Source organism: Ahaetulla prasina, chromosome 7 (assembly GCF_028640845.1).
Source record: "Ahaetulla prasina isolate Xishuangbanna chromosome 7, ASM2864084v1, whole genome shotgun sequence".
Classification (NCBI taxonomy): Eukaryota; Metazoa; Chordata; class Lepidosauria; order Squamata; family Colubridae; genus Ahaetulla; species Ahaetulla prasina.
In genome coordinates this window covers 75406808-75423107 of record NC_080545.1, presented here as the reverse complement: position 1 = coordinate 75423107, position 16300 = coordinate 75406808, and the positions used below count along the sequence as shown (strand labels likewise).

General features: G+C 42.5%; 1 protein-coding gene across 1 annotated transcript; it reads left to right on the top strand.

Moving 5' to 3' along the window:
- Positions 1–11418: 11418 nt before the first annotated feature.
- ASCL1 (achaete-scute family bHLH transcription factor 1) lies at positions 11419–14892 on the top strand. The gene is made up of 2 exons (XM_058191679.1): positions 11419–12167; positions 13890–14892. Exon 1 carries the CDS (start codon positions 11419–11421, stop codon positions 12124–12126), a length of 708 nt encoding a protein of 235 aa, XP_058047662.1. The 3' UTR covers positions 12127–12167; positions 13890–14892.
- Positions 14893–16300: the final 1408 nt, after the last annotated feature.

Here is a 16300-nt window from a genome sequence, read left to right as displayed (position 1 = left end):
ACAGGTTCTAACAATATAAGGTAATGTAAAGGTTCCCCTCACACATATGTGCTAGTCATTCCTGACTCTAGGGGACGGTGCTCATCTCCGTTTCAAAGCCGAAGAGCCAGCATTGTCCAAAGATGTCTCTGTGGTCATGTGGCCGGCATGACTAAATGCCAAAGGCGCACAGAACACTGTTACCTTCCCACCAAAGGTGGTCCCTATTTTTCTATTTGCATTTTTTACGTGCTTTCGAACTGCTAGGTTGTGTCATGTCCCACTCCTCCTCTGACGGCCGGGTCGGGGAAGTCTGTATCAAGCGTGGCTGCAAAGCCTCTGCAGCTTTGCCAAAGTTCTGTCAGAGTTCTCAGGGCAGGCAGGAGACCAGGATGTGACTTCAGCAATCCAATTTAGACTTTGCCTGACTCAAAGAATGCTAGAAAGCAGATCCTTTATATAGGCCATGGGGTGTGGCTCCATGACTCAGCACTTATCCAGGCCTGCCCCTCCCTTCCTTTTGCTGACGTCGCCTCTTCACTCTCCGGAAGCGTGGGTCCCTCCAGCCTCCAGCTGCCGGTAATTCCAGCTTGTGACTGGCTTCACACTCCCCAGGCTTACGTGCTGTGGGGGAGGGGCCCAGATGCTCTGTTTGTCCGGGCATGGTGCCAGGACTGGGGGCTGGAGGCATGTCAGGCCATTCGTCTTGCTCGGTCTGTCTGGGCATGGTACCAGGACTGGGGACTGGAGGCATGCCAGGACATTCTTCTCAAATCAGCGTCCGGCAGGAGACAAGAGGGGCCCGGCTGCGGAAAGGGGGACGAGCGAGGCACAACAGGTTGGCAGAAGCTGGAATAAGTAACGGGACCTCACCCTATTCCGCAGCACTCAGGATTCGAACCGCTGAACTGCCGACCTTTTGATCGACAAGCTCAGCGTCTTAGCCACTGAGCTACCGCATCCGTAACAATATAGCATAACATAAAATAACTATGCTATTTTAAAAAGCTTAAATATTTCATTCAAAGTTTAAATAACAGAGCAAATGTAACATCTAGAAACATATCTGCAAGAGGACCGTTCCGTTGTTTTAAAAGCTGAGCCCTTGAATTCACCTATCAACAATAATTTGGCCCTGATATCATTATAAATGGGACATTGGAGGACTTAATAATGACCTCCACTTGATCAACACTACAAGACCAGAGAAGTTTTTCAACAGGGGTTCAAGTTTTTCAATCACTTGTCACCATTACGGTGCTTGGCTAATAAACCCACTTGCTAACTAGGCTCACTGAATTCAGTGAAAGTAAATTCAATGTGTAGAGTTGCATGGCTATTTTGATTTGTTTTGTTGAATGGTTGTTAGACACATTTCTATACATATGATAATTGAGTATTTAAAATTAAAAATGTAACAGTACAAGCACAGTGGCCCATTCCATACAATGACACACCATTTTATTATGTATTTATATTTCAAAAATTTGGCTACCAAATTCCAACAATTCTGAGTGGCTTAAACAACAGCAAAATCAAAATAAGACCACAAAAGTGGGATCATCCAGAAGGATTGGATTTTTCCCAGCTGCCTAATCATATCTACTGCATCAGAGTAGAAATAAAGAAGGATTTATCTCCCCAGACCCCCTTGTCATACCACTGGTAACCATTCAACCTTGGCCATTTAACCCTAAGCTGTTTTCACCCCAGTTGGTCATCAGATTTGCCTTTTTTCCTAGTCTCTGCCAAGCTGTTTGCCCTATTTGATAATAAGTTTAAAAACAGAAACCAGTCCATTTCTGGCCAAAATGTGGATTTAACATGCTTCAAATCTATGAATAAATATTTAAATAAATAGGTGGTGGTTTGGGTTTTTTTGCATCTTCATGTGTTGATATCTCATGCAGAGCCCAAAATTTGATCCCTAAGGTAGCTTCTTTATGAATATATGTAATGGTCAGCGGTGGGTTTCAATTTTTTTTACTACCGGTTCTGTAGGTGTGGCTTGGTGGGTGTGGCATGGCTTGGTGGGCATGGCAAGAGAAAGATACTGTAAAATCTCCATTCCCTCCCCACTCCAGGGGAAGTTACTGCAAAAATCCCCATTTCCTCCTGATCAGCTGGGAATTGGGAGGCAGAGAATAGATGGGGTGGGGCCAGTCAGAATTTTTACTACTGATTCTCCGAACTACTCAAAATTTCTACTACCGGTTCTCGAGAACTGGTCAGAACTTGCTGAAACCCACCTCTGGTAATGGTACTTAACTGTCCCACGGCTATCAGGATGTAGCAATGGAGGAAGCCAAGAGAATTTATTCTGCATCATGGAGAAATTACATTATGGGCTAAGATAGACCACTGTAGTGTGCAAAGTGGTGACACCATTCAATTTCCCCCCCCCCTCCCAATTAAGGCAGAGGTCTTCAAACTTGGCAGCTTTAAGACTTGTGGACTTCAACACCCAGAATTCTCCAGCCAGCTATGCTATGCTGGCTGGAGAATTCTGGGAGTTGAAGTCCACAAGTCTTAAAGCTGCCAAGTCTGAAGACCTCTGAATTAAGGCATCATCACAATACAATAGAAGCTGTTCCCGCAAAATAATGTTCAATATTGGACAGAGGAACCTAGTAAATATATAGGTTCCCCCTATGTGTACATAATTAACCATTCACCCATAGGGCCCAGAAGGGCGACATAAACCCTTTATTGGACTTCACAGATTGTCAGTCATTTGCCAAGTTGCCACTCAATTCACTTCATACGGGAAGTGGCTCCACCAGAAGCCTAAAGTGATTGAAATGATTTTGTGATGAATCATAAATGGGGCATATTTTGAAGACTTCAGAGTGTATCAAATGCTCTGCAAAAATTAGTCTGATGTCCTAAAGTATAATCACTTTGGCTATGTAAATTAAAATTAGCTTTTCTTTTAGTACTGATGCATGTAGATTTCTATGACTCATGATGAACGCATTTAAGAGATTAGGGGAAGCTGATACACAAGTATAGATGAAAAACATGATGGAAACCTACAGTTTAAGCACAAAATGCATTCTTTCTTTTTTAATGATCTATTTTATTTTATTTTTAATTTACATATAGTTGTAATATCTTCGTACTTGAACACCTCTGCAGTTAGCTGCTCCTTGAAGCCTAGAATGGGAAGGCTTGAGTGGGAGGAGACCGGTTCAGGTTCAGTGCTGGAATTCAGGTTAAAAACACCCTGGACAAATGTCTCATCAATCTTTATTTGACCACATTCAGCAAAAGGGAATCCATAGTCACTCTAGACAACTCATTCAATTGCCCAAATGTTTTTATCCTTAGAAAATACTTATTAACCTCAGCCAGAATATATTTTGAATGTACGGTTTATTCCAATATACCCATTATTCTTTCTCAACTCTGAGATAATAGAAAGAGGACTATAGCTACTGTCACCTCCTTCTCTTCCTTCTATGCGATATCCCTTTAAGAACCTGAAGATTGGGTTCATATAACATGCTTAGCTTGGCTACTGAATTAAGCCATTTTCTGCATCTACACAGGCCAGTGAGTCCCAAATTAATCAAATGTGCTGGCTCAGACAACTAAGTGCTAAGTCACAAATAAACCAAGATTAAGCTAACCTATCTTAGTATGTTATATAAATATAGCTGCAAGATCTTTTAGTCACCTAGATAAGCAGTTGTTGAGTAAGGACCATTCTGGTTCTGATCTACCATAATTCCAAGATCTTTTGCATTTGTACTGTGGTTTTCTTGTAAAAATTATACTTGGAAGCTGGCTAATTTCCAGCTTCCAAGTACAATTCAAAATGTTGTTTGTGAGCTACTCATCATGACTTAGGATCAGTTTTTCTGACATTAAGTAGTTTTGGAAGAATTTTTCCCTTGGTCCTACACAAATGTTTACGAAGGAGCAGAAAAATGATCTAGTTTTGGAAATACATACCAAAGGACAGTCAGCTAATAATTCCTTCTTTGTTGTTCTGCCAATAGTTGAAAATGTTTTACAGGTAGTCCTTGATTTACAGCAGTTGATTTAGTGACCAATCTAAGTTATAATGTCATTGGAAAAAGTGACTTAAGACCATTTTTCATACTTACAACTGTTGCAGCATTCCCATAGTTGTGTCATCAAAATTCGGATGCTTGGCAACTGGTTCATATTTATGATAGTGTCCAGAGATCATGTGATCACCTTTTGTAATCTTCTGACAAGCAAAGTCAAACCAGATTCACTTAATAACTGTGTTACTAAATTAACAGCTGCAGTGATTCATTTACCAACTGTGGCAAGAAAGTTTGTAAAATGGGGCCAACATTCACTTAACAACTATCAAACTTAGCAACATAAATTTTAGACTCACTTATGGTCGTAAGTCGAGGACTACCTGTATTTTGTCAGGACTCTGGGATTTTCAGCTGACAAAGTAGATGGTTATTTTTGTTGACTTTTTTTAAAAGGTATGCTTTAATGCAACTTAATCCTGTTTTAATCTATTTATTCGCTGCCTTAAGTACCTTTTTTGGCAAAGAGGTGGGATATATTATATAAACATATACATATTTTCACTAGCAGGTAGTTTTTTTCATATGGTAGAGCAGGGGTGTCAAACTCAATTTCACTGAGGGCTGCATCAGGGCTATAGTTGACATCAGGGGCGGGTGTGACCAACTGGGTGGGCGTGGCCAGCTTGACACTACTCCCCAAACTGTGGGCATGTTTCCTCTTCGCACTGGGTAAACTGGGCTGAAGCCATGCTGGCCCAATGTTTCCTCTTCACATTGGGTAGATCAGGCTGAAGCCAGGCTGGCCCGTTGTTTCCTCTTTGCATTGGATAGACTGGGCTGAAACAACATGGGCCGGCCGCTTACATTTTCCAGGATGGCCCCACGGGCCAGATTCAACTACATTGCAGGCCAAATCTGGCCCATGGGCCTTGTAGTACACCCTGTACTACAATATTACATCTTTATGATCTCCTATTTTCAGTCTGAGCCACTGTACCATTTCAGAACTTAATTAATGCCATTCTACTGCATTTGTTGGCCTGTTCTTCTTATGAGATCAAGTCTTATTCAACTCTCTTGAAAATTATACATGGCCTTTTCACATAGAATAGAATAGAATAGAATAGAATAGAATAGAATTTTATTGGCCAAGTGTGATTGGACACACAAGGAATTTGTCTTGGTGCATATGCTCTCAGTGTACATAAAAGAAAAGATACGTTCATCAAGGTACAACATTTACAACACAATTGATGATCAATATATCAATATAAATCATAAGGATTGCCAGCAACAAGTTATAGTCATACAGTCATAAGTGGAAAGAGATTGGTGATGGGAACTATGAAACGATTAATAGTAGTGCAGATTCAGTAAATAGTCTGACAGTGTTGAGGGAATTATTTGTTTAGCAGAGTGATGGCCTTCGGGAAAAAACTGTTCTTGTGTCTAGTTGTTCTGGTGTGCAGTGCTCTATAGCGTCGTTTTGAGGGTAGGAGTTGAAACAGTTTATGTCCAGGATGCGAGGGATCTGCAAATATTTTCACGGCTCTCTTCTTGATTCGTGCAGTATACAGGTCCTCAATGGAAGGCAAGTTGGTAGCAATTATTTTTTCTGCAGTTCTAATTATCCTCTGAAGTCTGTGTTTTTCTTGTTGGGTTGCAGAACCGAACCAGACAGTTATAGAGGTGCAAATGACAGACTCAATAATTCCTCTGTAGAACTGGATCAGCAGCTCCTTGGGCAGTTTGAGCTTACTGAGTTGGCGCAGAAAGAACATTCTTTGTTGTCCTTTTTTAATGATGTTTTTGATGTTAGCTGTCCATTTGAGATCTTGCGATATGATAGAACCCAGAAATTTGAAGGTTTCTACTGTTGATACTGTGTTGTCAAGTATTGTGAGAGGTGGAAGTATGGAAGGGTTTTTCCTAAAATCTACCACCATTTCTACGGTTTTGAGTGTGTTCAGTTCCAGATTGTTTTGGTTGCACCACAAGGCTAGTCGTTCGACCTCTCGTCTATATGCGGATTCGTCATTGTCTCGAATGAGACCAATCACTGTTGTGTCATCTGCGAACTTCAGTAGCTTAAGTAGCTTAACATCCCATTCATTAAGTAGCTTAACATCCCATTCTTTCCCCAAGTTTACGTTTTTCTTGTATGTTGGAATTTAGATCATATCATTTTCAGTCACCATTACCTAACAGTCTTGCACTTTATGTCTATCTCATATTTCATATCTGGCATAAGTAGGATGATAAAGACAACGACAGCAACGATAATGACAAGGATAGTTAAATCATCAGCATCTCAGGCAGAGGTGGGTTTCAGCAGGTTCTGACCAGTTCTGGAGAACCGGTAGTGGAAATTTTGAGTACTTTGGAGAACCAGTAGTAAAAATTCTGACTGACCCCGCTCCCATCTATTCTCTGCCTCCCAAGTCCCAGCTGATTGGGAGGAAATGGGGATTTTTTTCAGTAACCTTCCCCTAGATTGGGGAGGGAATGGAGATTTTCCTTCCCCTGCCACGCCCACTAAGCCACGTCCACCAAGCAATGCCATGCCAAGCTACACCCACAGAACCGGTAGTAAAAAAATTTGAAATCCACCACTGATCTCAGGCATATAATCAGACAAATGCAACCATCTTGTTATAATGTCCATTTGGGCCAGCAGTTCACTTGCTCTTTGGCAAGCCTGATTCCCACTCCCCACAAAGCTTCCATGAACAAAAAGCTTTATGGGTGAGATCGCTCCCTTTACCTCAATTCCTTGAAATACTTTCCACCCATCCAGGTCAATTATACCATCTTTTCTATGCAGGAGAAACTACTTTTAAAAAAAAGTATAGGGCAGTTGCCAGGCACTATTTTTTGTTTTCTAAGTATGCCGAGAGATAACTTGAAAACAAATATGAAGCTGTATGATACCATCTCACGTGTATGTAAAATTCATGTCATTTATTTAATGAGTGGTTTTTATAAAAACACAACGTTAGAAGACTGGAGCCAAGAATGTGCCAAGGGAGGCCTAACTGGTGCTCATGAACCCAAGACTGCTCTCCCTGAAGCACTGAATGGGAGATTTTCTTTAGAAGGTATTTCATGTCAAGCTATTTGAGAAATGTAATTTCCCTCTATCACTCATAAATATGAAGCTAAATCCATACAATAATTCTTTCGGCCTATTTACAATGGTGGCTGGATATCTGTCCTCAGTGAGCCATTTTATAAATCTCTCCTGAGTCTTGAACAGGTATTGGTGTGCTGAAATTTGTGGAGCTACAAAGTTCCCTGCAAAGGTCAAGGTGAAATGGGTTTTGGATTTATTACCTATCCAAGAGACAGATATGGCTTAAATCTTAGGGAAAAAAGCCTCTTTGGGGAAGAAAAGAAAAACACTATATTACTTCTAGTATGTATAGTGACTGTGCTCCCAAGAAGCAGAGATTTTTTCCTTATTTGAGAAGAAATTCACCAAAATGTTTCTTCCCATTTTATTTATTTCAGTGGAATTATATTGATATCCATTTCACCACTGCAACTCTGCGAAACTAACAAAATATTTTTAAAGGATGTATATAAATACATATCTTCCCCAATAGCTATTGCTATTGGGGAGGATTGCGGCTATCAAAATGAATGTGTTACCTAGATTTTTGTTTCTGTTCCAGATGATACCAATAATTAAGAAAGATAAAAATTTGGAGGATTGGCAGATTGGGATTAATAAATTTATATGGCAAGGTAAAAAGGCGAGGGTTAAAATGAAAATAATTCAGGACTCACGGGAAAAAGGTGGCCTAAAAATGCCTAATTTTAAACTATATTATGAAGCAGTAGCCCTTTCAGTAATAAGTGACTGGTTTAATTTAACGGAGGAAAGAATTTTGAATATAGAAGGTTATGACTTGTTATATGGATGGCATGCGTATTTATTTTATGAAAAAAAAGTAGATAGGGCTTTTAAGAATCATGTGTTGAGAAGTGCTCTTTTGCGGGTCTGGAAAAAATATTCTTATAAACTAGACTATAAGATTCCTATATGGGTGAGCCCCAGACATGCAATAGAGAATATAAATATAGAACAGAAACAGGAAAAGATTACTTATAAAGAACTTTTGTATGCTGAAGGAGATAGATTGCAATTAAAATCATTACAGGTATTCAATGAAGAAGGGAGGAATTATACTTGGTTTCAATATGGGCAACTAAGTGCTAGATGGAAAGAAGATCAAAAAATTAGTATAATGCAAAGGAAGGAAAATTTAATAAAGCAAATTAGAAATCAGACCCAGGAGCATATAAAGAGATTGTATAATGTGTTGCTTGAAATAGATTCGGAAAAGGATTTGGTAAAGGATTGTATGATAAAATGGGCACAGAATATTCAGGAACCAATAATGTTGGAAACATGGGAGAAAATCTGGGTTAGAAATGTTAAGTTTACACAAGCACAGAATTTAAGGGAAAATTTTTATAAGATGTTTTATAGATGGCACTTAGATCCTAAAAAATTATCATGTATGTATCCTGATATCCAAGCGAAATGTTGGAGATGTGACTGTGGTGACGCTACATATTTTCATATTTGGTGGACTTGTAAGAAAATTAAGGCCTTTTGGATAAGAATATGGTGGATTATTCAAAATGTCCTGAAGAAGATAAAGTTCCTGCCGCAATTTTTCCTTTTGGGAATTATAACGGATTGTACAGTGACTGAGACTAAATTGATTTTGAACTTAATAACAGCAGCAAGGTTGTTGATTGGACAATATTGGAAGAAAAAAGAGTTACCTACAATAGAAGAATGGATATTGAAAGTTACTAACTTGGCTGAGATGGCTAAAATCTCAGCTTTTTTGAAAGACAATACACAGGAAAGATATTTAATTGAATGGAAAAAATGGATTGATTATTTACAAAACAGATATCAGATTAAGAAATATCAGATTGCGTTTGAATAATTAGGAAGTATTATTTTATATAATGGGGGGGTTAGGAAATGAAAAGATTTGGATGAGGTTAATTGGATTAGAAAGGAAAACTTTACTCTATGTTTGGTTTGTGTATAACAATACCTTGTGATTGACCCGGGAAGCAGAAGGGGGTGGTGGTGAAGGGAGGGTGGAAAGGGGTTTTGTGTGGGGGAGGGGGGAAAAAAGGGGGGAAATGTTTTTGTTTGTTAAAACTTTTTCAATAAAAATAAATAAATAAATAAATACATATCTTGACAAACTAGAAATAAAAAATGTACATCAAGTTCTTGTAAGAGGAACCCACCTATGTACATTTGTATTTCTGTCAGTTTGACAATCATTTTTACTCAGACATAAATCCAGTCAGGGTGAAGAATCTTTTGCAAATCAGTATTTTCAAATTTGAATATCTTTCTCCCAAGCTAATTTCTCTTGCAATACTCAATTTCCTACTGGATTCAGACCAGGAAATGCAGTCCAATCCAGCAATACTCGGGTCAAAAAGGCACAAAAACATGGCTCCTGTGCAGCAATTTTCTTCCACCTTATGGCCTGCAGATGTTTTGGGACTCAGAGGTTTTTGTGCACACTGGTAAGCTTTGGGGTAATATCCATTTCTGCACCCACCAACTTCTCTATAATGTATTTTTTTTTCTTAATTGTTTGTAAATGGAAGGTGGTGATAAAGCAAAATAATGGAATAAATAATGACTTGAATCAGTATTACTCTACCTGATTATTTCACATATTGAATCATTCTAGTTTGTCCAGAGTGGCCCAAGGCAATTCTCTGTAAAGTATTACCTCCTTAATTTAAGGGCCTTAAGGATACCTGATTGGACAACCCTTATTCAGTGTTCTGAATACCTTCCGCTAACAATTCTGAGGACTATGGGAGGAAATATGGAGGCTCTATTAGGACCAGTCCTCCCTGAACTCGTTTCCAAGTAAAGACGCATCAGCTTATGCAATTTCAATGCGTTTCACCCCCTCCTCCTCCCTTTAGGAAATATCACTAACTAAATGATCGGCCAATTTAATCAAACATTTTGAAAGTATCTTGGATTTCCTTGCGGATTCATATAGAGCCCTGAGAGAGAGAAAGAAACGGGAGATTTAAGCATCCTTTGTGGGGGGGGGGGGGCTCCAGGCTCGTGGACGCCGCCAGGTTCTGCCCTGAAAAGCGGCCTTTCCCTCTCGATCTCCGCAGCTTCCCAGCGCTTTTCAAGCGGGCGCTCCACCTCCTCTATTTTATCTGAGCCTCCTCTGCGCGTTGCAGAAAAGATGGTCCTTTCAAATCCGCGGCAGCCCATCTGCCGCTTTGGGCCACCCAGCTGGCTTCCCCCCCCCCACATTACATTTGAGCGCGTAGATGCTTCTAAAGAGGCTTCGCCATCTCCCCTCAGCCCTAGAAACCCGAGAGAGGGTCCGGACCCCTCAGGAAAAACTCCCCGTCCCTTCGGACAGCCTGCCGTCTGCCCTGTGGAGTCTCGAGCGCCCAGCGTCCCGCATCCTTCCCCGCTACTTTTCCTCCCCCTCCTCCTAGCCACCCCCCCCGTCCCATTACCGCCTACTTCTAACGCTCAGCCAATCGGCGCTCGCTGTTCCGTGTGGGCCCCTATCCTTCCTTCATCCCAAGCTGCGGTCCAGCCCAATTGTTTATTCAGCGGCTGGGCCAACGGCACGCGCCGGGCGCACGCACTTGCAACAACAAACCTCGGAAGGGGAGAGGCGGAGGGGAGAAGAAGGGGCGGAGCACCGGCCCAAACGCGTGTGCGGGGTTTTCGCCGGGTCTCCGCCCGTGCACGCGCCCCCCCCCTCCCGCGCTTCCCGCCGTCTCGAGCTTTCCTCGCCATCCATCCATCCATCCATCCATCCATCCTCACCCCACCCGCAACGAAAGTCCTTCTCCCACCCCACCCTCCCCGCAATGAAAAAACGGCGGCTCTCTTCCGCTCGCTGCCCTTCACTGCAAAGCCGGGAGTGTGTGGAAGGCGCAAGGTGCAGGGTGGGTGTGAGGAGACGGAGGCAGCCGAAGTGGGAGGAGGGGGAGGCGCGAGCGGAGGAGGAGGTGTGGGGGGGGGAGAGAGAGTGAAGTGTGAAAAGAAGAGGTGGGGGGGAGGGAGAGACCGTAAGCGGAGCTTCGGCCATCCCTTATAAGAGAGACAATCTCTGGTCCTTTTTTGGCAAAAGCGCTTTGGCCAAGCAGGCTGCACACACGCGAGCGCCACGAGCCTCCTTCGGTTGCAAAGGAAGGGGGAGGAGGGAAAGCAAAGCGGTGCCATCGGAGCTCGCTCGCTTTCTACCTTCTGCAAGCCTCCCCCTCCTTTCCCTTCCCGATTCACTTCTTCTTCGTCGTTGTCTTCTACCTCCCCCGCGCCAAAGGCCAGCAAACGCCGCGAGCCCCGCCGCGCGCCTTGCCTCCTCCGTGCGGCCGCCCAATGGCCAGCGGCAGCCCTGCCAAGATGGACAGCAGCGCCAGCCAGCCGCCGCCTCCCCCGCCGTTCCTCCAGCCCGCCTGCTTCTTCGCGGCTGCCGCCGCCGCGGCCGCCGCCGCAGTAGCCGCTTCACAAAGCGCGCAACAGCAGCAGCAGCAGCAGCTGAGCCCGGCGGCGGGCGGCCAACAGAACCAGCCCTCTCCGGGCGCCCCCAAAGCGCCTGCTGCGGCTGCGCCGAAGCAGCCTCAGCAGCAGGTCAAGCGGCAGCGCTCGGCGTCGCCGGAGTTGATGCGCTGCAAGAGACGCCTCAACTTCAGCGGCTTCGGCTACAGCCTCCCTCAGCAGCAGCCGGCGGCTGTGGCGCGGCGGAACGAGCGGGAGAGGAACCGCGTCAAGCTCGTCAACCTGGGCTTCGCCACTCTCCGCGAGCACGTCCCCAACGGTGCCGCCAACAAGAAGATGAGCAAAGTGGAGACGCTGCGCTCGGCCGTCGAGTACATCCGAGCCCTCCAGCAGCTGCTCGACGAACACGACGCCGTCAGCGCCGCCTTCCAGGCCGGCGTCCTCTCGCCCACCATCTCCCCCAATTACCCCAACGACATGAACTCCATGGCAGGCTCGCCTGTCTCCTCGTACTCCTCGGACGAAGGGTCCTACGATCCCCTCAGCCCCGAAGAGCAGGAACTGCTGGATTTCACCAACTGGTTCTGAGAGGCCCTGGTGGCCCCTCGCCCGCGTTGACTTTGCAGCAGGTGGGTTTGCCTTGCCTTGCCTTGGCTTCTCGGGCAGGAATTTCAAGTTACGGGGAGGGGTGGCAGCCGCGGCGGTGGACTCTTGGGGGGCGCCGGTGGCCCCTCGTGCGCCTGGAGAGGAAAAGGAGGGAGGAGGAGGAGGAGGAGGCAGTTTCTGGTCCTAGAGAAGGCCACAGAGGCTGCTGTGAAGAAGGGCATTTTTAAAAACCCAGCCGGTTGACTTTACCATAAGGAACATGGCAGAGGACTCCAGACACTTGTGAGGGTTTGGGGAAGGAGAACTGCATCCCATTTCCTGTCCCTTAACAGTCATAACCCAGTCCTTGACAGGGGCTGTCATAATAACCACAAATTAACCAGCTGCTTTTGGGGAAGATGCTCAGTGGCAAAACAAAACTCCAGCTTAACATTAACCAAGCTTGACATGTTAAGTGAGAACAGCCACTAATTTTTTAACTGACCTCATTGAGTTGTTCTGTGTGTGCAACCAATGAGCCTTGAGGGGCCAACTCTGTGGTCCGTTTTTCAGTTGATGGCGATAAGGTGGTTTAACTGAGAATGGGGTGACTTTGTCAAAACTGAAGATCTTGCTTAGATTCCCAAGTGACAAGTGGGAGAGGGGTGGGGGGGGGGAATGTAGCTGTATTTGCATCTGAGGCTGCTGCAGTAGATTGAGTGACTAAAGTAATACCAGTTAGTAAAACAGAACTGGCCTAAATGGGTTTGTGTATTGTAAAATCTGACTTTCTAGATAAGAACAAATAATAATTGGAAAAATAGTTTCTATACTTCTGGGAATCTCAGTAAGGCTTTTCTCAAGTAGCTGGATTCCACTCCCCTTAGACTAGTGGTGTATGTTTCCTTGCATTCAAGCCCACCCCAAAGTATCTCACCTAAATAAACAAGTGTAAAGATCAATCAGAAGACATTATCAGATATAAGCTATCATATCTGAGCTTCTGTTTGCAGGCCTTATAATCCAAAAGCAATTTATCTGGAAAAAAAATCAACATTTCCAGGTAACGGGGTCTATAGTTTTGTTATACAAACATACAAAGAAATTATTTCCAATTGTGACTGGTAGGGGATGATACCCATCCTATAACAGTAAGCAGGACCATCCATGGCCATAAGTAGACAACTTACGTCACATCATGTCACGCATGTCATATGTATCACCATAAATAGATTGCCTGTGTTGTGTCATTTACATCCTGAGCCCCATCAGTGCCTGACTGGAAGATTGTCTAGGGATTGTGTGCACATTCTTTTGAGGTGTACCATAGAAGAAAAGCTCAAAAAGACTGATTACACAGTCCTGTATTTAGTGCAATTAAATGCATATATTTAATAGAACTTACTTCCTATGAGATATGTTTAGCACCACAGACTAAACAAGTACTCTTGTTTTTCTATATATAAGCATCCTCAAGTCTTTCAGAATAGACACATGACTATTCTAGGGCCCAATTGGGAATGGCTGTCACTGAATGTACTGAGAATTGTATAACAACCCTAAATAATTTACTTGGTAGGTATTAAGTAAAATTCAAATGGGCAAGTATAGTGCAATCACATATATACACATTTAGAAGTTAAGACTTGTTTTGCTTTATGGAGTAGCAACCTGTCATTCCAAAGCCAGCTGTTTTGAGAATTGCTGTTTTCCATTTGGTTCATATGTTAACATTGCTTTCTCTTCTCTTTCCTTATGTTGCACAGGACTTCCTGAAAAATCATTCCATCTTACTACTATTACTTTCCCCTTTCGTTGTGGAAAGGAAAGGAAAGCCAAGACACTGAAGCACAGAAGGAATTAAACTTCCTCTCCACAAAACCTGAAGCACTCCCAAATTCTGCCTTTGCACTCCAGCTGTTTAAAGAGATATGCAGCCCATGTCTGTGGGCATTTATTAGAAAATAAAAATCCACTAAGCTGAATAGGACTTACTATTCCCAATAAGTATGCATAGAATTACAGACCAATGATTCAATCTCTTATAAACTTACTGAAAGTGGGGCTTGCTTGCAAGTAAAGATGTAATATCAGGCTGCACACAATGGACCCAGAAGAAAAAGGGAGAGCTGTGATGTGAAAATATCTTATCTACCTATTCTTTACCCCCAAAGTTAAATTATACTGCCTATTTCACTACTGCCTATTCATAAATCTTCAACAGAACTAGGAGCTTCCCTTTTTACTGAAATACAGTATTGCCTCTACCCCCCTCCCAAAAATGTTTTCACTGCCTTCTGGCCATAAATTGAAACACAAGCTAATTATATGTGTCAAAAAGGAATAGGATTCATTCACATAGAATTATTATGTGGTCAGACCAATATTAAGCATATTTGTTAAAGTCAATAAATTTATTCAGAAATTTGTGCGAAAAGGCCTGCAATCTTGGTTGCCTAATGCTTGTGAAGCTGTGGAAACTCCAAACTATGCTGTACTCAAAGAATTGTCTGAAATGTCCTATCTTTGTCTACTTTCCAACTACCATTCCCATTATAAAATGCTTCCATTTTTTTCTTGCAAACTTTTTATTATATATAAAAAAATCTATTTGTATCAAGCCTAACCAATTTGGGGAATATATTAAGCTATTTTTGTATATAAGAGCCAGAGAAATTTATAGCCTTTTTTGTACAAATGGTATAAAATATGTATATCTTGATAACTTTTTTAAAGATATGTGATGCTTATTACCTCTTCCTGTCTAGATGTGTGTGTAGACAACATGACCTTACAATTGCCATGTTTTTCTTATGTGGTTTTGTAAAGGACTTGGGAATGCCTCCAAATGTACTTTAGCACCAATGTGTCTTACTTTTTTATAGAAAGTTTGCTAATGTATTAATAAACAATGTTCAAAATGAACAAACTTTATGCAGCTATTGTCCAAACACAAAATGGTAGCTATTTATTTTACAAGCTGCTGCCTTTTGAAGAAAAAAGAAAAGAGGAGACACTCTTTTACTGCCTTTCCATTCTGTTTTATTATAAACTCACAAAAGTCATGTGTAACGACATTTTATACAAAATAGTTTGGTAATAAACTTTGTTTCAATTAAAATGAAGTCTTCCTGGTTGTTGTGTACTCTTCTGCCATTGATTAAACCTGTACAGGAAAGGCAAATATTTGGGTGGCATGTCACTTCTAAACAGCCATATATAGGATTTCTATACAAAAGCTGCCATATTATGCTGGTATTCTTTTGCCTTTCTATTTTGCAAATGTCTGTTAAATCAAGAGAGGCCTGCCTGTCTGCTTCTTCCATTGTCCTTCATTGTAACTACTGGACATTTCAAATTTTTTTCCATAGAATGGATCCCAACAGAGAGGGGGGTACATCTACAAGTCTTTCAAATTTGACCACCTTCTGATAAAACAGGGAGTTGTGGATAGATCAGATTGGGCTGAGGGGGGGAATTAGGGGGCTGACTCGCAGCCCCTTGGAGTGGAGCATAATGGCTATTAATATATAATTGCTTTTATAAGGCATTGCACATACAATCGCTGGAGGTATGAGTCAGTGATGGCAAAATCAAAGTTTTTTAAAAAATTAAGCAACGAAAAAGAATTGCGTACCTTAGATTCAAATCATTGATCTTTCTAGCTGTTATGTTCTCTCAACAGCGTGATCTGTGTGTAAAAGTACCCAATTACCAAGATTCAAAAAGAAATTGGGGCCTTCTCTCTCACTCCTTTTTTGGCTAGTCTCCTTGTCAGTTAGTAAAGACGTGACTAGAATCTATCTCAGGCTCATTCCCCCACCACTGCCACCCTCTTCCCCATCCCCTTCCCCCCCTCCTGCTTTCGTGCTCAGCTCCTCCAGCGTCGCTTTCCAATTCAGTTTGCGCGTCCCAACACACTAAGCGGCGTGCATCCTATGAAACAAGCATCCTATCCAATGAAAATCAAAGTTGGCAGCCACCCCTGTCTTTCAAACCCAGCTTGCTCAAAATGAACAGCAAATCATGCAGAAATTCTTCAGGCATAGGTTATATAGAGGAATTTTATTTAATTTGCTAGCATTGCATTTCCATACATTCAGCCTCTCCTCTTCCCCCCCACCCCACCCCTTTCTCCCTTGTTTTTCTCTTCTCCCCATTAATATGCTACTTGGAG

Coding starts and splice junctions, on each gene's coding strand:
- ASCL1 (XM_058191679.1), top strand. CDS start 11,419: ATGGCCAGCGGCAGCCCTGCCAAGATGGACAGCAGCGCCAGCCAGCCG.